This window comes from Phoxinus phoxinus, assembly GCF_949152265.1.
Source record: "Phoxinus phoxinus genome assembly, chromosome: 24".
Lineage (NCBI taxonomy): Eukaryota > Metazoa > Chordata > Actinopteri > Cypriniformes > Leuciscidae > Phoxinus > Phoxinus phoxinus.
In genome coordinates, this window is record NC_136899.1 from 16,628,671 (window position 1) to 16,653,886 (window position 25,216).

Consider the following 25,216-nt stretch of genomic DNA (forward strand, 5'->3'; position numbering starts at 1 on the left):
AACTAAAGGGGGTGGGTCTTTGCGAATAGTCAACAGGCTGCTTTATGTGAAGGGCCACGATAGGCCATGTTATGCGAAGGACTGGATAGGCAAAGATACGAAAAAGGCTGCGATTGGCCATGAAATATGAAAGCCATGAAAGAGCACGATAGGCCAGTTAAGAGGAGAAGTATTTGTGAAGACCAAAGATAATCGATATCACAGGAAAACTCCAGACCGTCAGAATCTGGCGAGAGAACCCCCAAAATGAAAAACAGATCGGTATTACAGTAAAATAAATACTCAATATACGTAAAACAAAGAACGAAGATTGATAAGCTTCGTCGTACAATACCCTTGCAGAAGGATAATAATGCTTTTACTTGAGAATGCTTTATGAGCATTGTTGATCGATACCTTAGTGAAGAGATAAGTTTAGAGCCCTGCACTGTTTGAATAAATGTTATGTTTTCCATGCTGCTATTTCAGGTGCGGTTGTGTTTGTTCACTCAGAGGACTTCTTACCTGATCTAAACTGCCCCAGTCAAAGAGAAGATAAAAGGAAAGTACATCACGTGACATACATCTTACATGCACGTGGAATTACCATTGTTAGACACTCTAGGGAAGGAGCGTGTGCAACTACCGGTATGTGTATTTTTTGTTTGTTTAGTTAGTGAAGTTATGGCGTGTTAAGACTTCTGTATTTTCTGTATTTTGTTTTCAGTTAGTTTAGAGAGTGGGGATTAGTTAGTGTGTGTGCTTTGGTTTTGTTATTTTGTTTGTTTAGCACCGGTCATTTTCCTTCTCTGTGGCTTATTTCAATTATCATTTTTCAATTCGTTTGCTTAAGTTGTATAGCTGTAAGTATATAGCAGGTTCTGCGAGAGCCTGAGAATGATGCTCCAGGGTGTGCAGGGCAGCACCAGCCTGACCAGCAGCGCTCCACTGCCAAACCGATAACAGATCGTGTGCATCAGGTGCCCTCCATGTGATGTCATAGGACTGCCGTCGGCCAATGAGATTTCATATTTACCATAGCATCAGCAACAGATGCAGCATTGAGTTCCTCTTGAAAGTGAACCACAATTCTTGGCCAATAATCAGAATAATGAAAATTGCATGTAAACAGAAGTGATTAGGTTTGCTTGTGTCATGTAAACATTTACTGCGCTTAAGTCATTACTCTGATTATTTGAAATAATTACATTATTGGTGCAAATGTAAACATGGTCATTGTCCTAAGGGACAAACTGAGTCTGATACCCCAGCTGGTTGGCTTTAAATCACCACAAAGATCTTTCAACAAAGTCTTATTAGTTCAAAAAATAAAGATTTTCCAAGGCACTCGAATAGTGTTGAAAGTTAAAAACCTTTTAATTCATAATGGCTTTATCATTTAAAAACTGGTGACAAGTACACACCTACGCGTTGTGGCTTACAAGCCTTAGTCCGGGTGTGAGTAACAAACACAATCTCAAGTTCATTGTGAGCAGCAATTAATTAGTCATATAACAATCACCTGGTCGCGCTGTGCAGGGAAACCTGAAGAGAGTAAGTTAAAAAAGAGAACATATCTCACACAATATAAAGTGAAATCAAACACAATATAATAATGGTGTAGGAGAGGGGAAAAAAGGATATAAATATACAATTCAACAAAATCTTGAATATTAATAGAATACACAAGTCAAGATACACAAATCAAATAATGTATACATTCAACATAGTATAACATATTTCTGGGAAAAAAAGTCTTATTAGTGTAAGTACTGTGATGGCCACTAAGCTGAGATATGCCGTTAAGTCCAGAGGCTGAAACCAGTGTGAGTCAGCACATGAAGCTATGACCCTTACAATGGATTATAATGACATTGATGCAATTTTACAAGCTCATAAAAAAATATCTCTGTATTTAAAATATCTCAGTCTGCATCAAGTAATTTTGTTCCCTCATTTTAACTAGACCCTGAATTCCTTCAGCGTTTACAATGGCTAAATCTCAATATGAGCACAAGTGCACCCCACCCCAGTTGCTATCCTCAAGAACAGAGGATTACACTAATTGACATGTACTTCTTCACAGACCCAATGGCGCTCCTAATGGCTCTGCAAACACTCAGCGACAGGAGGTCAACAGCCTCTTGATTCACTCAATAGACAGTAGAGGAGCAACATATCTGATAATCTCCCTCTCTCCTTTCAGCTCTTTTCATTTACTCCATCTCTTCTCTTTATTATTATGCTCCCTTCCAGCACCAAATAACATTTCTTCCCTCTGTTCTTCTCACTGTCCCTAAATAAAATGTCATTGCTCCGAGATTTCTACCTCAAAGCTCAGAAAAGTTATTGAAGTGGATACACTAATTTAAGTATCAACTTTGTCCCAGATGTTTCTCCTAAAATTATAACATTAACATACTGTACTGTACGAGTATGAAGCATTTACATTTAATCTGGATATCATAGAACAGATCATTTAGTCTTGCACTAGCAATTTGACTATCAATGGTTTAGTTCATGTAGAAATGTTTGACTTTACAAACTTTGTTATCTTGGCTGATCTGAGCACAACTTAAGGCATTGTTTAGATCTCTTCTAAAACTCTGTAAAACCGCATTTTTCCATCTTAAAAAATATCTAAATTACGCCATATGCTCTCATTGACAAATGCGGAACAATTAGTTAATGCCTTCATGACCTCAAGGCTAGATTATTGTAATGCTCTACTGGGTGGTTGCCCTCCACGCTTAACAAACAAACTACAGCTAGTTCAAAACGAAGCAGCTCGAGTTCTTACCAGAACCAGGAAGTATGACCATATTAGCCCCGTTCTGTCAACACTGCATTGGCTGCCTATTAAACATTGTATACATTTTAAAATATTGCTGATTACTTACAAAGCACCAAATGGTTTAGTTCCGCAGTACTTGAGCGAGCTCTTAACGCATTATAGTCCTTCACGTCTATTGCGATCTCAAAATTCCGGCCAGTTAATAATACCTAGAATATCAAAATCAACTGCTGGCGGTAGATCCTTTTCCTATTTAGCACCAAACCTTTGGAACGGTCTTCCTACCATTGTCCGGGAAGCAGACACACTCTGTCAGTTCAAAGCTAGATTAAAGACACATCTCTTTGACCTAGCATTCACATAATGCATTATAGACTTCTATAACTCAATGTTAGGCTGCATAGATTAGGTCAGCCGGAACTGGGAACACTTCCCTTAAATCCTGATGTACTCGTTACATCATAAGAAGAATGGCATCTACGCTAATTTTAGTGTCTTTGTTTATCCCGAGGTTTTCCCGCAGCCTGCCGGATCCAGGCCGTATCCAGATCTGACGAAGAAACTTCGCCTGGACCCGATGTCAACGCAGTGCTGAAGTGCCAACTAGCCTCTCCCTATGGAGGATCCCTTTACCACTCTACAGATAAAGCATTAAGGGAAATTTGCGTATCTACCCCGTAGTGATAAAATAAAATAAAATTCTGTATCAAATTTATAGGCAGGACAAGTAGTTTGTTTAGGCTTGGTTTGTAGAAAATTACAAACATGCGTACATATATTCAAACGCACATAACTATAGAATTAATTATTGATGCGCACGTGAGCGCCATCAGCGTTTCTCAAAGTTTCGCGTTTAAAGTCTGTTTAGAGAGAACGGTGTCGTCTTAGCGGCCCCTAATTTAATGACAAATTATCCTTTCGACGGAAGTGAATCAATCAAAACTAACTTTAGCTGGAAAATAACATTATTCAAGAACCGCTATAAAGCTAAAACAATCTGTTACCTTAAATTATACGTTTATCTCTGTAAAGCAGCTTTGAAATAGTCTACATTGTTTAAAGCTCTAAATAAATGAAGATGACTTGACTTGACTCTAGAGAAACATCTGAGGGCCCTTTTCTCAGAAAAGAAGTTGAGAAAAGTCTCCACTTGCTCTCAATTTTAACATCATTGGTGAAACAACTGAGATATTAAAGTACTCATTTGTGGTTTCTCTTTCCTAAGGGACAATAAAAGTGGACAGATCTCTAGCAATTTCATTTAGGTGGTTTCCTCATGAACGGATTCCCATTTGAGCCATGTTACAGAGCAGAGTTCAAAAGTTTCCTTCAGACTTTCAGATGAAGGTGAGAGTGCTATTGCACTCTGGGCTTAGCGGGGCTCTGATGTTGAGATTACAAATGTCAGGAGGCAGATGAGAAGGATTTCCATTGCCTGACCATCAACCCTTCTTTTTTATTTCCTCGTTTTCCCCCCTCAAAATTCTTTTATTTATTTTGCAATTTTGGCTCCACCATTGCTCCACAGATTCACAAGTCTTTTCACCTCAACACAAAAACAGCAAGCTTGTTCTCTGTGGACCGGGTGGAAAGCGTGCTCCAGTGGAAAAAAAAAACAGTGCAAAATAGGGGAAGAGAGAAGGAGAGAGAGGAAAAGTGATTGTGCTCCCTCTCTCTCTCTCTCTGTAGTGATTGAATTTCTTAACATCTTTTCAAAAATCGCTTAAATGCCTGGAGGCGAGAGGAAGAAACAAGCTAATGGTGGATGGGGAGCACTGAACAAATTTCAGAGCCCTTTCCTGCTTGCGTTTGAGGTTTGAAAGCGAGCGCCCTGCCTTTCAAGTTTCAAAGTCCTCCTTTCTCCCGTGGTGTCACTGAAGGATTTGAAAAGAAGGTAATTGTGCTCACTGCCGCCCTGATCAGAGGCACACAGCCTAGGCTCTAGTATTTCACCAGCTCTCAGTACCACAGGAATAGACTCGGCAACTCTGCTCCAACTTTCCCCCTCTCTCCCCCTCTCACTGGTTCTCTTTCTCTCTCTCCTGTTCTTTGTGTGTCTCTTGATCTCCGTCTCTCGCTTTTTTCCACTCACTTTCTCTGAGTCTTGATCTGGGCTTCTCCCTCTACCAATTGGATCTCCCTCTGTGCATGGTTGTCCTCTGACAATCTCTCTGCTCTTTTCTGCCCACCTCTTTCCTGCTCCCATCTTTACCTTACTCTATTACATTTTTGGGGCAAGAATTGTAAAGTCTGTTAGAAACCTTCCAAAAACATAAGTAACACTTTTTTTTTGGGGGGGGGGGGGGGGGGGGGGACTGCAAATCCCTTTCTCTACTCAAAACTTAAGCAGTTAGAAATTAAATGTATAGTGTTTGGATGTAAGTATATATATATATATATGCAAAGTAATTTAGATTACCCTGAAAAGTGTAAATACCAAGGCATTTTCAAAATATTGCTCTTTTTGTTGGAGAATCTAAACCAGCCCAACTTAGCAACAGCTCAACCAATAGCATGAGTTCGGGGCGGGGATATCTGCAGATATTAGTTTTCTTTCAACTAATGCTAGGTTCAGACTACACAATATCTTTGTCTGTTACAATAGTCACTGTGTCAAAGTCTTTTTGATTCCTAAATTCTTGTCAAGTCATGAACAAGAAACATGTCAGACTACATGTTGCTTCCTGACCATCGCATGCCTTCTTTAACGATATGCGTGATGTCATCGAGAAGGCAGAACTTGCAACTGATAATAAAGTTTTTGGTTTTGTTTTTTTTGCAGTAGGTGACACTGGAGCCATATAAACGACATACTTGACTTTAAAAGTACTGTCAAGCCCCATGATTTTAGTGAATCAGTTCATTCAGACAGTTTCCATTAACAAAAAAAATAATTAGCCTAATTTATTTGAGTTCCTTTATAGAACTGTTTTTTGAGGTTTTATAAAAAAAAATATTTAGCACATTAATTTGAATCTTCATTGTTTTTGAGACAGATGAAATAGACCTGGTAGTCTGATAGATTATATAAAACTACTTTTCAAAAAGTAGATTGCAAACTAGGAAAAAAATAGCTATCCTAATTATAGCTATTTAAAAGTGCATAAACATATTCTTATTCATTCTTCGTGATTTTTTTCATATAATTTATGAGACCGGGATTTATTTGTTTCAAAAACAATGGAGATAACAATTAATGTGCCAGCATTACACTTAAAGAGAAATGTAAATACAAAAAAGGAAAATAAGAAAAAAATGAATTACCTCAAAAAAATCAATACATTTTTGTAACGGTTTATTGATATAAACTGAACAAATTAATCCACTAAAATCAATTATAGTTTCCATTTCAGTTTTAAAAGACTTATGCAAAGCTACCTGAATAAAATAAACGTTTTTTTTTTACTATTAATTAAATTAACTGTCTGAAAGAACTGATTCACTAAAACAAATCACCAGCATCGACGCCACGAGGGGGCCTGGCCCGGCTACCTCATTCACTGTGCCCCCTTACCTCTGTTCCAATAATCACAACACTTCAAGATTTCTGCTGCTGGCTTTCTGAACAAACTGATTCACTAAAATGAATCATATTTCTCAATTCAATTTGTGAGACTTCGGCAGAAAGATTTCTTTCTTTTTTTTTATGGTTCATTAAAATAAACCAATTCACAAAACTTAATCAGACTCCCCCAACTATATTTGACAGTGAGACATTCTAGAAGAATCGGTTTGATTATTGCTTCTTTTTACTCATTAAAGGAGAATGCTCAATGTGATGTGACATTTTGTTACACTATACCACTAAGTGAAGTTCCTAAATATAATTTCAAGAGGAGTGAACCCATTTCAATGAACTGCCAGAGCATATAAGCAGCTGCTCACCTGTCTTTGGCATCAGCTGTTTAGCAGCATCCGGACGTTTCTGTAACCGAAACATGTCCGACCTCCCGGAACTCCAGCTATTCCAGTCAGATGACGAACTCTCCAGAGTTTTCATGCTTTTCCTCCTCGACCTAGACCAGGTCGTTCCACCACAGATTGTGATCCGCTGCCCGAGTGCCCAGGACGTCAACTGCAGCGCTCGTACAAGCTACATTCAAGAAAACGGCTCTCTCCTCTTCCATCAAGACTGACGGCTTCCTTGTTCTCCTTCTCCTCCTCCTCAGACTTCCTCTCTACCTACTCACATAGACGCTTCGTCAATCCCCCTGATTTTAAAGTGGACAGTTAACAGCCTCAATCAAGCACTCGCTAATTCATTTATCCATTTTTCACACAGATCCTCAAAGATCCAATTATACGATCTTCTGGCGTGTTTTACAAACACTCCCAGCCCTCCTAAACTCTCACCAAAAAACCCTAAGAGCAAAATTCAATGCGCCTCAGCCCTTTATTCTTCTCTGTCGCAGCAGAATAGTTGCTACTGCTCTAAAAGCGCTAATCTCAAAGCGACCACTTTCATCCTCGTCCGTTCTCTTCACGTCTTGGCCAACAAACATAGTTCCGCAGCGGATCCAGCTCCAAATAACCCTAACACTCTCTTTCCAGGCTCAAGAACCTCCAGGCATGAGAACATCTCCACTCCAGCCACCATCTTACCCAACTTTCACGTCTGCAGCTATTTCTGGCGCAGATCATAGCATGAGGATGCCTCCGCAATCTGTCCCATGTTTTTCTTTTCCTCCTATTCCCTACTCTTTTCTTCCTGCAACCCATACTAGTCAAGAAAGATCAACGAGGATGCCTCTAGCTCAGCCATCCATGTGTACAGCCCCAGCTCGCTGGCCATCTCATACCCTTGTGCCAGCCACCTCCACCTTCTTCTCACGCAGTAGCCCAGTAACTTCTAACAGTATCTTCACAACTTCTATCTCTACAACTTCCTTTTCTCCTTACATCAGTTCCTACCAACGAATTCCATCGTTCTTCCGAATGTGGTCCCTTAACCATTAACCTTAATGACTCTATCCCCACTACCAAACAGGTACTCACCTTTTTGGAATTCTGCATAGCTTCAGTAGATTAACAGAAGTCATATGCACCGCCTTTCCCACAAGACGTAAAGAGCTAAACGACTTTCTCTCCATTATAGCTGAGCTCAGAATCTCTTTTGGTGGTAGTCATTTATACACGTACCACAAAAATGTGCCAATCGCATTACCCGTTGGAATCAGTGCCCATACTGAGGGGCTCTTGATCTCAAACTTTACAACAAAGTTTTCTTGGGCTGTTAAAGGCTCTCCTGCACCATTTGCAGATCGATCACTCACACAACTTCGTCCCAAAATAACACCGGATCCCCCAACTCTCCCTGAACCGCAAGCGCCCAAGTCTACATAATTTCAAGGGCGAACGCAGCATTCAGCCCATTAGTTTCAACTCAGGGAAACAAGTCTGTAACAACTTCAATAACTTTGGCTGTGTTAGACAACGTTGCCGGTTCCTAAATATTTGCAGTTACTGTGGCGGAGCTCACGCCCGCTCTGTATGACCTGTACGCTGTTCTTCAGCAAATCTAAATAAAAATCTCAAAAAGTATCTCTCTTCTCGTATCATTATTTCCTTTCTAACAAACAAACAAAACAAAATCTGGACAAAAACTTTACACATTACCTCATTTCAGGTTTGAAAGAAGGTTTTGATCCTTGGAAAGCCTAGAAAATTCCAGTTTAATCTGTGACAATCTTCAGTCAGCCTCAGCCAAACCACACTCAATAGAGGTCCTCATTAAAAATAAGTCGATTCCGGCTTCATGATTGGTCCTTTCCATTAAATTCCATGCCTCTCTACCCAAGGAAAAAATGGACAGAATAATCGCCATCTCTTCAATTTAGCTAGAAGCCTCCCATTGTAGCAAGCATGACTTGATCTCTCTATGCCCTTTATTAAACTATGCGATGTACATAATTCCACAAGGCAGGCCTTTCATTTAGCCATTTCTCCCAGAACCCTACAATCTTACTGGACAGCCTGTAACTCCGTTAAAAACTATATAGCTTTCCCAGATTTGTCCCTCCTCTCAATAAATTATTTAATTTCCCACCTGAACAGTACCAAATCCATTCAGCCAGGATCCATTAAAGTCTACATCAGTGGTATACATTTCTTGTTTAAACTCATCCACGTCAACCTGAGCCCCGCTATCTCAAATCCCCAGACATCTTTTCTTGTCAACGGCCTACAAAAACTCACCCTACCAAACCCGATACCAGGCAACCTCTAACTAACGACCTCCTAGGAATATGTCTGACTAACCTCTGCTCCGGCCTTTTCTCTCCAAACACGACCAGAACCCTAGTTCCTTCAATTTCAGAATTCACAACCAATTCCACTTTCAATCCAGCTATCCATCCAACCTTCTCAGATCTTCACATTTTAAACCATGACATGATTCAATTCAACATCAAACAAAGTAAAACCGACCAATTGAAACGTGGCTATTCAGTCTTCATTTTCAATCTGCCAACATCCATTCAGCCCTACCAATCCCTTGCTGCCTTCCTAACTCAGAGGCATTCATAAATCAACTCTGAGTTCGACCCTCTATTTGATGAGTAGAAACTAAAAATTGTCCTCACTGGCTCAAGCATCCCCACAAAATGTTTTCCTCCCACTCTTTCCGCATAGGAGCAGCTACCACAGCTGCCCAGAAAGGCCTATCAGAAACTAGATAAAAATGCTAGGTCGTTGGACCTCCCTCTCTTTCGAAACCTACGTGAGACCAAACCTCCACCAAACTCTCACATCCACATAATCTCGCTGCTTACCAAGCCCTGCAGGACTCATTTGCATCCGGATGCAGTGAGGGGTCTCCTGTTCAAATGCTTGGGAGGCTTTCCCATTTGAATTGCAGTGTGGGCACTCCCATCCAGATGCAACGCAGGCTTTCCAATTCGAATTGCAGTGTGGGCTCTCCCATTCATCTAAAACGAGAGATTTCATGTAACATATGTATTGTGGGCTCCCCAATCCAATTGCAGTGAGGGCTCTACTGTTCGAATCGCAGTGTGAGCCCTTTGTTCGGGTGCAGTGGGGCGCTCCCTTTCCAAATCGCTGTGTGATCCTTCATGTTTTATATCATGGAGGCTGTCCCCCTCGGATCGCAGTGTGGGCCCTCCTATCCGAACAGTGGCCTGGAGGCCCCTTGTGTTCTCACGCGATTCAGGTCCTCGGGTTAGAGGGACGGAAGCAATGCGTCTAATACACATCGTAGGCTCCCTCTTTCTGTGGCTGAGGGAGGGGTTATCACATTTGATATTGTTCGGCTCGCTTCTCCAAGGACAAGGGCCTCCTTCCTCACTCATGACATTAAGAGCTCCCTGATATCTGACTCAGGGGCTCCAAGTAATGAATGCTATGGCAGGACGTTCTCCATCTCTACCACGTTTCTCCCTCCAGTCCCTCCAGTGATAAACGCAGCAGCAAGATATATCAAACTGTATTACAAAATAAATACATTTCTTCCTTCACTGACACAGCAGTACATATTCACAGCTCCTCGTCATCACTAGGCTATGATTTTCCAAAATACAGCTCCTGCAGGAGTAACTCCTGAGCATCAATTGATCATAAGTTGATAAATGCAGCAAGATGTGTCCCAAAGAAAAGCACCCAAAATTCCCCTACAGCTCCCCAGGAGCCTCCCACAATCCACAGCTCCAACAGTGCCCCATTTAAACTTCCTCCAGATTCTGGCTACTATTGTCTCTCACCTCATATCTTTGTCACTTGTTTTCTTTACTCCTTTTTGGGGTGTGGGGTATCCGGTAAATAAAAAACAAATCTTCCATAGCAAATACTGCCATCCGCTGTCCTAAATCTAATTTGCACTTTTTGGGAGGTATATCTAAGCTCGAGTTGAAGTTGCTTCCTCATGCCCCTCCACTGCGGACAGCAAGCCAAATATGCTTAACCTTATTAGCTTAAAGATTATATGGGAAAATGAACTCATTAAGTGAAGTTCCAAAAAGTAATTCCGGGAGGAGTGAACCCATCTAAAAACTGCCAGAGCATATAAGCAGCCGCTCACCTGGCTCTGGCATCAGCTGTTTTGGCATCCCTCCACCTCCCCAACTCCACCAACACAATTAGGCATTTTCTTACCATACTCATCATCCAAGCATTAGTAGTCCCACTGGGGGGTATATCTAAGTTTGAGTTGAAGTTGCTTCCTCGAGCCCCTCCACTGCGGACAGCAAGCCAAATACACTTAACATTATTAGCTTAAACCTCTGGGGTCGGCAAACATCCGATTTTTTCACATAGCAGCAAAACAGATTTAAAATACCCCGTCATTTATGGTCATACAGACTTAAAGGGGTCTGATTTGAAAGCTCTATTTTAAGGGGCGTGTCTGCTGTGAGGCTTTATAACATAATTTATAACTTGATACTTTTCACTTATTCGGCCGAACACCGAAAGTGCTTTTTCTACATTTTCAGCCGAATAATTTCGGTTGCCGAACATTCGATGCATCCCTAATTGCTTTATGTGAATGATTAGACAGGATGATTTTCAGATCATTTTGAAGCAAAAACTCTAGGCGAGAACATCCATTAGTAAAAAGTCTTGTAGACACATATTTAGAAACTTTTTTTTTCAATAACCATGCATAAACAATATTCTCTCAAAAATACAAACATATACATACATGTTGTTCACATATTATGGTAGCCCTGTTTGTGCTAAATGTAGTGTAATGACACCTTTGCCATTTTATGCCATTAACCAAAACACATTTTATATATGTTTATAAGCAGCTGAAAAAAAACACAAATGTCAGGGCATGTAAAAACATCTCAAGGACCCCAAAACACCTTAGACCCCAGAGGGTTAAAGATTATATGGGCAAAGGAACTCGTGAAACAATGGAAAATGTACATTCGTGGAAAAATTATAGGTATTTTTAGAATGGCTGAGCTATTGTCACATTTAAATTAATTAACCAACTTACTTTATTTAAACACTTCTCAACACTGTAAATAAGAGATGGGACAGGAGAGAGACAGAAAAGAGCACACAAGATGCCAAAAATACAGGAGAGATCATGAGGACAGGTCAGAACATCGTTCTTCTGACCAGTGAGGGATGTCTCTGGCAGTGGGATGGGAGTCTCTAAAGTTGAAGGCTGGTATAAAGCTAGTATAAGGATAAGCTCAAAGGCAGAACTGTCTTCTTATTTTCCTCTAGCTCTCTGCCCTCTTTTCGATGCATGCCAATCATCTCTCACCCTGCTCAAAGTTGAACTGGCTCTCCTGCTGCTGAGCGGTCGGCAAATGCCAGTCAACATGCAGCAGAGTAGCACAGAGGCCATTTACGTCAGAGTTGCACAGTGTTGCACACCGTTTCCGGTAAGGATGCAGGCTTTGTTAAGGAAACAAATCAAAAGGTCAAGACTTAATATCCACCTGCAGATGTTATGAAGGGTCTGTTGTCAATAGTTGAGGTTGGTGTAACTGGGGAACTTTTTTTTTTTGCGATGGAGGTGGTGGAGCTGATGTGTGGGGAGTTACAGTGAAAGAACAGCTTGTGCTAAAAAAACAAAACGTTTCTTCAAAGCTTTCTCCTCCTGTGAAGTAATCCCTCTGTCATTTTCTCTCCTTATTTCTTTATCTTGCAAATCAACTTGCAGGAGAAGCAGCCATTAACAATGCAAAGAGGATGCAGATATTCCTGTGCTTGGCATGCACATAATAACGGCACCTCTCCAAAAGGCTTACCTGATTCGTCAGCCTGGCACCTGCGCTAAAGACCATAGAATCGTTTGTGATCAGAAAATACCCAAGGAGAGAGTGAGAGGGGGAACAAAACAGTGGAGAAAAAACAGTTTCACCAAACTCGATAGGAAGAGAAGAGCAACAGGATTACTACAAGTGTGTGGGATATTCCTCCTCCTTGGCTCCCCATGCAGTAAGAAGGCAAAAGGTTCTCAAAGACTTATCCTTTAACCCCCACCAGGAGAGGTTTAAAGCCAAACTAACACATCCTCAAAGATGGGTTCAACTTCCCATTGTGGAGGCCAATAATCTATTTGATACAGAAATGGTGGGTAGATTACAGGGTAGAACAAAGAAAAAGATCTGCACAGCACACTATTTTGAGGGGTTATTTACTACATTTAAATTTTTTTTTTTTTTTACTTTTATTCAGAAATTATGCATTAAAGTGATACAGTACACAAAAGTAACAGTAAAGACATTCATAATTTTACAAAAAAAATATATTTTTTTAATAAATGCTGTCATTGAACTTTCTATTCTTTAAATAATCCTGAAAACATGTATCACAGTTTTCAAACAACACTAAGAAGCACAACTTTTCAGAAAACAGCTATTTTAAATGGACTTTTATGGATTATTATAAGAAAATTAAAAATGGCTGTACTGCATAAAACTATTATACTTTTTAAAACTAGCAACAAATGGTTATTAGGACTACAAATTACCATAATACTTATTTTTATGGCTAATGATTATGTTTTACATTTCTAAACAGCTAGGAAAAACAAAAAGCTGGTGCGAAGAACAAATATAAACAGATTTAAGTGGCTTCAAAATGGCTACACCCTTTCTAAACACAGCCTAAACACTGCCAACGGAAAGATCTGATTATATCTTCAAATGAAAATCACAGAATGTTTTATCTTGAGCCACACAATTCAGGTTATGAGAGTATAAATAGAAACGGAAATTATAATAGCATCAGGGATCTAAACACAAGATCAGAGGGAGTCATTTTAAAATTCAGAGATGCAAAATACTTCACATTTTGTATTTCCCAAAGTGATTCAGTGCTGAAACACAGCATTGAGAGTAAATTATGACATTTGTCTGTCAGCTCCTGAGAAGCATCTTTGCAAATTCGACAGCTTCCACATCTCAATTTGGTTGTATACATATCCTCTGCATCCCATGTAGTGCATTCTGCCAAGGGAAGACCAAGGGAATACTGGATGTCCCTGATTCCCTTCCCAGCAGTAGTGAGAAGCTGGGATGCAAGGTATCAAAGACAAGTCAAGGCCTCTTCCCTCTCTCCATGTTCACCTCAAATCAGCGTCACAGAGAAGCTTGAAAGCTCCCCGGGAACCTCGTTTCTCTCCTTCCCCCAACCTTCTGGGTGTAGCACAGGCATTATCAGAGTCGGTCTCAATACTCAGGTACGTTCAAGAGCACATGATTGTGCTGGAGAAAGCGAATGCCGGCTGTGGAACTGGGAGTGCTATCAGAGGGGGGACAATGGTGCATTTGGGCTATTCAGAGTTTGCCTTTTCTCTGCAGCCACTGATGCAGTGCCCATACTCACATCAAACTCAGCTAAAGCATTTGACCAGCCATTCCGAGGCCTTGATCAGACGACATAATGGAGTGTGATTGGTGCTAGCAGGTATGGACCAAACCCAGGTAAGGTGTTGAAAGCAGGAAATGGCTGCATTTTTCCTGAGCAGTGCATGAGAACAAATATGTCAAAAGTATCAAGGTCATGATCTTGTTATTGATCTACATGGCTGAAGAACATTGAAAATCACCACATTTACATTTTATAATATTCCAACAGTGAACAATCTTGTTTTTAAAAAGCAACAGGAAACAAGTCTCATTTTACTTCTAAAAGAATTATAGATTACCAGGGTAGATGCCATTTTTAATTTGAAATGAAAGTGGGAGAGATAGATGCAGGATTTGTTCAGCAGTTTGTGCGGTTGTTTTAATTAATCAGATTACAAAAATGAATGAAATAAAAATAAATATGTATTTAATTACACAATTTTTTCAACATTTCAATAGACAAAAAGTCTGGAAAACATTTTGAAAATTAATGTGGCTTTGGATTTTAAGACAGTAGCCTTGTAGCATTTCAAAACATGATGGATGTAATTATCTTTGAGCTCTTTTGCTTGCTGATGATAAACTAAATGCCGAAGCAATGTTTACTCTGGTTTTTGGAGGGATCGCCACTGCTGGCTGAGACACTGGTCTGCTTTGGGTGGACTGAGACGAATGATCCGTGCGTATGCCAGCTTTACGCTGCACTTGACCGTTAACATATCCCTCCACTCACTCAGCACACAGATCAGGGCCAAGCCTGAGGCTTTCAGATGGACAACTCACCACAAATCAGCTAGCCAAAATTTACACTCAGGCCAGACCACATCATTTTCACAAGGCTTTAAAAACAGTAAAAAAAAAAATTGTTTATTCTGAACAGACTTATTGTGATAAATGTAATAAAGCTGGATATTGGAAGTCAAGTCAAGTCAAGTCACCTTCATTTATATAGCGCTTTTTACAATACATATTGTTTCAAAGCATCTTTACAGTGATAATAGAAAATTAATGCAACAAATATTGTTTTGGCAGTACAGCAGCTCTAGAAGAAAGTCATTGTCTTGCTTAAGTAAGTTTTTAATTGATTCATTTCCTTTGTAAAAATCATTAGTTATTAACTTAGGGACCGCTTGCACAACACTGTTTTCAACTTAAAACAGAAAATGTTTAATGCGTTCTGGTTGTTTATTTACACGACAATGGCTTTTTGCTGGCCTGAGAACGCAAACTTTAAAGTAGGTTTCAAAGTGCACGTTTTTGAAAACGGGCTTTGAAAGTGGTAACGTTATCATCTCCGTGCAAACTTCAAAAATGGGAATCTGTGAAAACGGTAATGGCTTGCACATGCGTTGAACAATTGACAAACAATAATAATTATAGATACTGTGTTGTGTTTGTAGTTGTAATTCCCCTGTTTTGCTCTGCTTTACTGGATTGTGGGTAAAGATGTTCAAGCTAGCGAGACTAGGTCGGTGCAGGCTTTATTAAGACAGTTAACGTGAGCAGGATAATTAGACAGTTCAAAGGCACCTGCTTGCCATCCCATAGGGGTTGGAATTCTCTGGCCCCTTCCCCTCCCCTCTCATTTAAAAGCATGTTAACTCCTATCAGGGGCTAGCAGGCTAATTTAACTTCTGACATTTGATATCTGAGGAATGAGAAGGATCAGCCGTTTAGCCGGAACGGGATTACCCCTCCATCCACCCCCACTCTTTCCGTCCCCCACCCTGATGAGAAAGCTGCTCTCAGTCAGGCCAAATTCATTAATTTGCTCGCTGCTAAGCACTTTATCAATGACGGCGAAATGCCGCTGCATAAAGTGGAGCAGCGTCCCCTATGTTAGAGACTGTGCGGCTGAGATTTTTCAGGCCTTACAGGCCAACTGGTAAACTGCCATATAAACAGTCACAAGTTAACAGTTTAGTCCTATTCGCTCTAGTTTATCTTCCATTTTAATGAAAATGAATTAAATTCTCATCTTATATAAATACATTTATTATTCAGTAGAATGATATAAGTGTCACAGCACACAATGAATGAGACACAATCAAATAGATATTTAGTCCAATAATTAAAACAACAAACAGGAGAATAACATGGAGGAACCACAAACACACTGACTTCAAATAACGCAAGACAAGGAACTAAAAGAAACAAAGGGCTTATATACAAGGGCTAACAAAGGAGCTATGGAGTAATAAGTTAAACATACCTGAACTGAGGACTCAAATTAATCTGTAGTCATAGAAACAAACAGGCGGGGGGACTAAGATGGCAGAAATAATTTGCGAAATAGAAACAGAACGCAGTGTGAACTGAATCAAAAACTCCAATTCAAAATGTGAAAATAAGGGCATTTCTTCAACTTCAACTACATTTGTTGAAAATAATAATAAAAATACAATTAATAATAATAATAACAACAACAATAATCTAATGATCAAAATATGAAAACTAATAATAATAAAATCATAAAAATATACAATCAAAATATATAAATCATTTTAAAATTAAAAACAAATCAAGATAAATCTTACAAAAAATTTGTCTTGTAATATATATCTTTCATCAATGTGGTTCGGATGACTGAAATTCGGGAAATCCTGATGTATTGTGTTGGATTGGCAACATAAATCCAGAATAATTTAAACAAGCTAAATGCACGTAAAGAAAGACAAATTCCATTATGGGCCAAACAGTGAGAGCAAGACAAAGAGGAGAGAAAGTAATTGCTGGTTTGATAGCAGAGGTATTTGAGCATGTTGTGCTGCTCTGATAAATGTTTGAGCTTCGGCGTGAAAGGAGACGGCTTTGGGTGAAACGGTGTAACACACTGCAGCCCTTTGAAGGTGCAGCTGTTGATGCTTACAGTTTCTCAGCTGCCCCCTTCAGACATAAGGCCCCTTTCACAAGCCACCGTGACAATCAGAATTCCAACCTACAAGCCAAACCTCTTAAAAATATCACGACAATCAGGATTCCAAACCTCAAATCCGAAACCATTAAATAACATGACAAATTATCCTTTGCAAAAAAAAAAAAGCAGAGCATAACACCAATTGCTGTTGACCTGTTCAACAAGCTCCATGTGTAGCGTGACTAGAGTCCCCTTTTCACTGGGACAGTCCCATATTTCAGCTTTATTTTTAGTGTCCCGAGTCCCAATTTATAAAAAGAAAAACATGTTTTGTCCCGAATTTCTTCGTTCCTAAATTGTCTTTGCTAGGCGATCATAAAACGTGAGAATAGCCTAATCCAGGGAGTTTCAAAGTGGGGTCTGTAACCCATTGCCAGGGGGTCCGCGAAATATTGCTATACCGCATTTTCGGACTTCAAGTCACACATTTTTTATCATCTGAAACGTGCTACTTTATATTCCATCCAAAGTGACTTATATAATGCATCTAACGTCAAATAAGCAAAATGTAGACACTTAAAAGTAGGCCCTTCGAGGTCTGTGTGACAAGTAAGCAGTAATCTCATCTGAGTTCTGGTTCATTTTTGCTACAAGTTGTTCACAGAGATGTTAAATAAACGTATACATGTTAAATAAACATACTGTTCCTGAAAAACTTTATTTCATTTGCATCTCAATCGTATTTGTCCTATTTTTTGTAATTTGCTTCTTTGCTCTTTTTTTATATAACAAAAATAAAATAACTAGTATATGATATAAATCATTATCATACCTTTTGGTCATATTGCCCACCCTAGTGGATGCTGCTTAAGGCCCCGATCACACCTGACGCGTTTTTCAGGTTCGAAACTGCACTGGCCCATCACACAGAACGAGCAGTGCGCTGCGTTTTTTAGGTTGTTAAGCAACCACCGAAATAGCTGTCCTGTCAGTCAAGTTAACGTCAAATCAACTTTTTATTTACTTTATTTACTTTCTGTTAACATCCGACATCAGACAGGAAACAAAAGAGCTGGCTAAAGTTCAGGAAGTAGTGCAGCTGTGCATAAGCTGCACTTACGGAAGGCTCCATTCGATTGGACAGGGGGAAAAAACGCGAAGATTCGTCGCTTTTTCCACTTGGAGTTGATTTTCTTTTTTCAACTTCAAAAACGCGAGGCGCAGCAGGCCTGCGGACCTGCGGTAAAACGAGAGGCGCAGCGGGCGCAAAAACAGTGTGCAGAACGCTCACTGTCATAGGGAAACAATTGAAAAAAGGCGTCACTGCCTCTCACTGCAAAAAACACGTCAGGTGTGATCGGGGCCAAAGTCTGCTACACAAAGTTTCATTGACAAAGTTTTTGCCAAGCGAAGTTGTGATAGATACTTTTAAATGTCGTTTGGGGGGTCCTGTCCATCCCGTCCCGTATTACACCGTGAGAAATCTGGTCACCCTATCCATACTCGTCACATTATAGACATGCAAAGTTCTTCAATTAAGGTCATTTTTCCTTGACACAATTTTTTTTTCTTTTTTTTTAAGGTCATTTCAGTCAAAAACGATCACACCTCCTAAAGATTATTGTGATACATTAGTCACCGTTCTGAACTTTTTAACTGGGGTAATCATGTGTGTCATAATCCGTTTTAAATGTGCTTTGGGGCATCCACCAGTTTCTTATAATTTAGACCCACTTAAAAGATTCTGGGCAGATAGAAAATGTTAATTTTGATCCAACTGTCTGAACCAAATCTTTTTATTAGTCTATTTTATCAGGCAGGTAAATGCCTAAAAATATATTAAAAATAATACATCAATCTGATCTGACAGACATAAAAAACAAATGACTCTAAAGAACCGTTTTCTTTTAGCAAATTAAAAACATGACAGATTTGCCAGTGGAGACAGATCCAGAGCAAAGACCTTTCTTTTACAAGACTTTTTTTTTTTTTTTATTAAATTAAATTAAATACATTTATTATTGAATTTATGTAAATAAATGTATGTAGATAAATAACATGCATTTAGAAAGTAGATACATTTAGAAACATCTGAACCATCTTTTTTGTTTTTTTGTTTTATGATTCCCATCCCTACTCAAAATGCATAAATGGAGATTTGTGTTTGAGATAAAGCATTTACCCTGTTTTGATGAGTTTGGACTACATTTGACCCTTTGCAAAGCCCCCTTGGTTACTATTGCTAACTCACGCAAGCTTTAAAGAACATCTTGCAAGAAAGACCAGGAGATATTCAACCCAAACCCAGATCATTATTTCAAGTCCCTCTCCATCCTCCCTGTTAATGTAATGAGATACACTTCTGAACATTACTGGCATCCCTGAATCAATCTTTATATCTCCAAAGACAAGGCTTTAAACTCTCCTAAACCTGCTCCCTATGAGATTCTCTCACTGCTTTTATCTCTCTTCCTTCTCTCTGTCATTAATGGATGTGTTTCTCGGTCAATGTACCATCTGTTGATCTGTGATTAAGCCATGATGTTGTATTACACATACGTCTCTTACATTTTTCAGTTAGCCAGTGACACTGTAACATAAAAAAGACATGGCACAAACTATGCCGGAAATGATGTTGCTGTTGTCACATCAAAATCACAGTGGTACTTCAGAAAGAGTCTTGAAAAGCAATGTTTGTATAATACTTTTTTTGTATAATCTCTCTCTCTCTCTCTCTCTCTCCTCTCTCTCTCTCTCTCTCTCTCTCTCTCTCTCTCTCTCTCTCTCTCTCTCTCTCTCTCTCTCTCTCTCTCTCTATCTCTCTCGTTGTTTCTACTTCTTTCCTGATCTCTCATTCTCTCTGGAACCATGCTGAGCAGAGGCAAAGCCAGAACCACACAAAGGTACCATTGATGAGGAGACGGGTGTAAAACAGGCCAGTCTGCCCCTCTTAAAACACAGAAAAGAAGTCATGAGGTTGCCAAATTATTCACAGGAAAGACAGGAAACACTGTGTGTGTATAATTCAGTTCTGAAACACACAGTAATTTGGAAATCTGTCACATTTCATCATCATCAGTTTCTTTTGTAAAGGATCACACATTCGCATGTTTAGTAAATGTCTAATTCATAACATTTTAAATACTGAACTCTGAAAAACGATGCATTGCAGTTTACACAAAAAAATATATATCACAGGAATAAATCACATTTTAAAATAAAACAGTAATATTTAATTGTTCAAAAATAACAATTCTTACCAACCCCAAAGTTTTGAAGGGTATAGTGTAGCTTTCATTTTATGCAACAATTCTTGATATCAGCACAATTTAGAAAGCAATTTTTTTAAACTTTACTTTTTACATTATTAATAATATAAGTTTACATATGAACTGAGATGACCACATTTTGTCTGTTTGATTATGCCAGAAAAAAATTCTGAAACAATAAAGGGTAGCTCACTAGTTGTCAGGTGGATATACACACACTAGGCAGATATATTTATTGTGGGCACAAGACACACACAGGGTAAACAGGTGAGTTGAAATGCACAGTCTTGAACAGAGAGTCCATTTCTCTTAAAGTAACCCTATTATGCTATTTTAAAGTCTCCTACAACAGGTTTACATGCATCAAAGGTCTAAAAACGGTTTCATTTTCTCATAATAAACATTGCTCATCACCACATTTTTCAATGATTCTCAAACGACTCCATAGATGAATCAATCTTTCTAAATCTCTCCTTTGCGCAAGCTACTCTGCTCTGATTGGACAGACAGCTCAGTGTATTGTGATTGGTCTACCGCGTACAGCGTGTGTCGAAAACAAAAACGGCCATTGCCATAAGTAAACTTCAGCTCCATCCGGAGGCTTCCTACAGCTCAGCGATTGTACACTGTAAACTAAAGACAGTAACAAACGATGACATCGATTTTACCATATCACTCAGAGCGCGATTTCGAACATGAAAAATTGGAAGAACTAATTATTCAACCCGAGCCTCCATCACAAGGACAACTTGAGCATGAGTATTTCCAGATTTGATTACATAATAAATTACATCATGGCCACATAAATACCACAAGTGAACATTAAAATACTGAAAGGGCCCCAAAAATCTATTATTTCTCAGATATTGAGCTTGTTCACTTTTGTGTCAGATTATATTTGGTATCTACTTGTAAAGCAGCGGCGTTAGAGAAATCGAGAATAAACAATTGATACGAGTACCACTGTGACCTTGCCTTTGTAAAGAATTGTCTTGTACGAGTTGGCAACTGTGGCATTGATTGGTTGCACAAGCAGGGCTTGCCCTGGTTCAAACTGTACACCCTTACAATGTTATCACAGATAGTCTGTCTGCCTGGTAAAAAGATGTTTCTTTCAAACGTCTGCTGCCTCTACACAGCTAAGTTCATTCTCACTTCTTAGCTATATTGATCTCTTTTAAGATGCTCGGTTAGCTAAGTGAGTGTTGGCGTACCAAGGCCAGCAATTACGAGGGCTGAGCTCTTATCCAATGAAGACAACAAATGGATGGCCTGACACTCCCTCCCTCTGCTGGATAAGAGACAAGAGCTTCTGATTGACAAGGATACAGCTCACCATATCAACTCACTTCTCTAACTGTCAATAATGACTGTAGCTCACACACACACATTACCTGATCCATTTACTGCAGAGATGAGATGGGGAGGGAGGGCAGGGGGTGGGAATCAACCTCTGTTTCTAATCAATCATTGAAAATCGATGTCATCCTTCACAGTTCTTTGATACAGGCTTGCTGTGAGGGGTGCTACAGTGAGATGAGAAGTGATGGACAAAGCCACAGCAGCAAAAACAGCAAGAGAGGTGTGTGTTAGCACTCCATAGAAAATACACTATAAGCCTATTTATCAACAAAAAAATAATCTTTTGTAATCCAGCATAAATGGATAATTGAATAAAACAAAAATTGACTAAAGAGTGTTTAAGGTGAAAATCTGAAGAGTGGCATGACATAAAGAAAGACAAGAGTATAATAAATGTACTCAGCAGAGTCAGAAAACGTTCAGTTTGTTCCTCTCTGTGGGATGACACCACTGATGTTCACTCACTACTAAACAAAGCTCCACTTGTTTACCTACGTTATACATTATTCGTCATACATCGGGTCAGAGGTCATCCTTCCGCTAGAACTTGACTCTCCCATGAACGTGTGTGAAGCCAGTGATTATAGTTTATAAAGTTTTAAATATGGATATGTTTCTTACAAAAACCCATCGCTTCGCTTCAGTTGTATGGATTACTTTTATGATGCATTGATGCGCCTTTTGAAGCTTCAAAAAGCTGGGAAGAGCCAGGATATTATTTAGTATAACTCTGATTGTGTTCGGCTGAAAGAAGAAAATCATATAAACCTATGGCTTGAGGGTGAGTGAATTGTGTCATAATTTTCATTTTGGAATTATCTATTCCTTTAAGGTGCTATTTTCCATTCATTTGAAGTGAACCGTGAGCACAGGTTTCCATATTTACCTTTCCAACTTCATTAGAAAAGTGTAGCTTGGGCATTCTGTTTAACATCTGTGGTGTTCCACAGAAGAAATAAACTCATACTGGTTTGGAACCACATGAATGGACATTTCTGGGAAACTATTAATTCTTCCCATGATGAACTAGATATTCCAGACAAAAAACTAGAAACCCTGCAACTCATCAATGGGTTTATGAAAAACATCTAGCAGAGGGAGATCTCATAAATGCTATGTAACAACAATCAGACCATTCGGAGGAGCTGAGTCTACAGCTACTGAATCTGTACCTAATCCAGGTGTGTGTGTGTGTGTGTGTGTGTGTGTGTGTGTGTGTGTGTGTGTGTGTGTGTGTGTGTGTGTGTGTGTGTGTGTGTGTGTGTGTGTGTGTGTGTGTGTGTGTGTGTGTGTGTGTGTGTGTATGTAGGGCAGGGCTGCTGAGGGCTTCTCCACCTCTGTACCAGCAGGGCCCAATCTAATCCCTGTCCTGAGGCCCCAGAAAGACTTCACCCTTTGCCAGCCGCCTGGCCGTCTCCCTGCTGCTTCAGGAAATGAACTCCAGAAGAGCAGCCAGAAGGAGACTGGTAGACTCGAGGCCAGCGAGGAGCATCTCTGTCTGGAATGAAGAGACACAGGCATCCACCCTACCTGCTGTGACCCCAACAATGGTAAAGAATTTCTGCCACATTCTCTATGAACCGGGCCAAAATAGCAGAGGAGACGAAGAGAGCAGGCGTGGAAGAGAGGGCAACTAAAAGGATAAAAGTTTTAGAGCTGTGTGTGTGTGTGTGTGTGTGTGTGTGTGTGTGTGTGTGTGTGTGTGTGTGTGTGTGTGTGTGTGTGTGTGTGTGTGTGTGTGTGTGTGTGTGTGTGTGTGTGTGTGTGTGTGTGTGTGTGTGTGTGTGTGTGTGTGTGTGTGTAAAGGTGGAGGAAAGAAGGTATATTTGAGAGAGAGCTTCTACTTCAGAGTTGGGTCTAACCAGTACAATAGGAACTACAAGTGACATAAGTGTACTCTGATTGGACGAACGCTTGCGGAACACCAGCACCTGCCATTTAAAAAAAAAAAACTGTGAACACACACAGATATATATTTACTCCACGAACTAACTCCACGAACAAAAAAAACTGTGATAGTTGGACCTCTCAACATTTACGGTAAGGAGAAAATCCAACTGTGGCGAGCAGGACGAGGCCGAGGGCCGTGAGAGAATGGCGTGAGGCCAGTGGCGTGATTACTGATGAGCAACACCTGCGCGACGCACCGGTCTCGTATCTCTCATGGAGGAGCGAAAGCATAAAACGAGGACCAATGATCGTGAAGATCCAGAGAGGAGCAGGCCTGATTTTATGTTGCGTTTTGTTTCTATTTTGTGTGGCCAGCAGTCGTCCGCGAGAGGCTGCTGGCTTATACTTTCATTTTTGTATTTGTTTATTTTGTTATTAAAATCTTTAAATATTTGCTGGTTCCTGCCTCCTTCTTCCTATAACATCTATCCTCGTTACACCAACACAACGGCATCAAAATAAAAGTCCACCTCGCCATCAAAATAAAAGTTACAATAACAAGGGCGGATTGCATCACTTCAGAGTTCCTACTGGCTGTGCGAATGCAAAAAATGGCCTAAGGGCATCCTTTATTTCTCGAGGAACCACCATGGTGACTAGTTCCTATAACTAAGTTCTAAGAACTACCCAGTGCAAAAGCCCCTATGACCATCACTTAACATGTTCTTTTATATTTGCAGACATATTAGAAGTGCTAAGAAGTTTTTTCATAGCGTGAAAAAATAAATACAAAGTGCTGTCATGATACTCTAGAGGGTGCAGGGTGAACAGTCCTTAAATCAATCTGTTTGCAATCATATTGTTCTCTTTAGGGTACAGGTGATTGTTTCCTGCTGTATCAGTAGCCAATGAACTCGCTGTTTAACCTTTAAATACTTGGTCAGCATTTGCTTTAGCAGTTGCAGCGTGCTTTCAGAAACCCTCCACCTTCCCCAGCTCCACCCATATAGATTTGCTATGGGTAACTCATGAATGAAATATGGTACAGAAGCAGCATGTCTTACTTGCTCACAGCAGCGTGGCATGTATGCATTGGCAGTAGCGAGTCCTGTACTTGATCTGCAGCAGCAGCAAGAACCAACAGCATGAAACATAAAAATGTGATCTGTAAAACCATTGCACGTAACAGATAGACTTGTCTTATATGTCGTTGAAAAGGTCTCTACAAGTAGAATACAGAATGCATATTTGTTTCAGCTAGAGACAAAACTTTAGCAAGTATGTATATGAAAAAGTGCCACTGACGCACGTGTAAACACTTCCTAAAGTTTTGTCTCTAGTAGATCAGATAGATAGTGATAGGTGAGGGAACAATTGGACAATGTTTTACAGCTGGTGCATGCTTGGATTGGTTTGGTTGCTCAGATTGACAAGTTTTGATCTACCACGCGCCATAATCATCACTCAACCAGAATATTAATATTACATGTTGTTTATGTACTTTTACTGTGGAGTTTACACAAGTAGTTCTTATGTTCAGTAAAATCGCTAGCTTTGGAGGGTTTTTTGGACCCTTCATTAATTAATGTTTCAAAATGAACGGCAAGCCTACCTAATCCATTGCATGGCTTAAAGACATTAATACATTTAGAATACGTAACTATTGTGTGTGTGCTCGCTTCATCTTTCCTTGTGTGTCTGCCACATGTTTTGCTCATGAGCCAGACGCACCTAAAAA

At 39.8% G+C, this 25,216-nt stretch overlaps 1 protein-coding gene across 2 annotated transcripts in view; it reads right to left on the bottom strand.

The window, feature by feature from the left end:
• The window catches only part of gli3 (GLI family zinc finger 3), a 154,167-nt gene that overhangs the window by 90,419 nt on the left and 38,532 nt on the right, over positions 1–25,216 (bottom strand). The window contains exon 1 of one of the 2 annotated variants that reach the window (XM_079601952.1): positions 6,659–8,638. The exons of the other annotated variant lie outside the window; for it this stretch is intronic. Within the exon in view, the coding sequence (XP_079458078.1) occupies positions 6,659–6,773 (115 nt within the window). The 5' untranslated portion in view covers positions 6,774–8,638. Of the gene's footprint in view, positions 1–6,658; positions 8,639–25,216 lie in introns of those variants that run through there. 2 annotated transcript variants of the gene reach the window in all.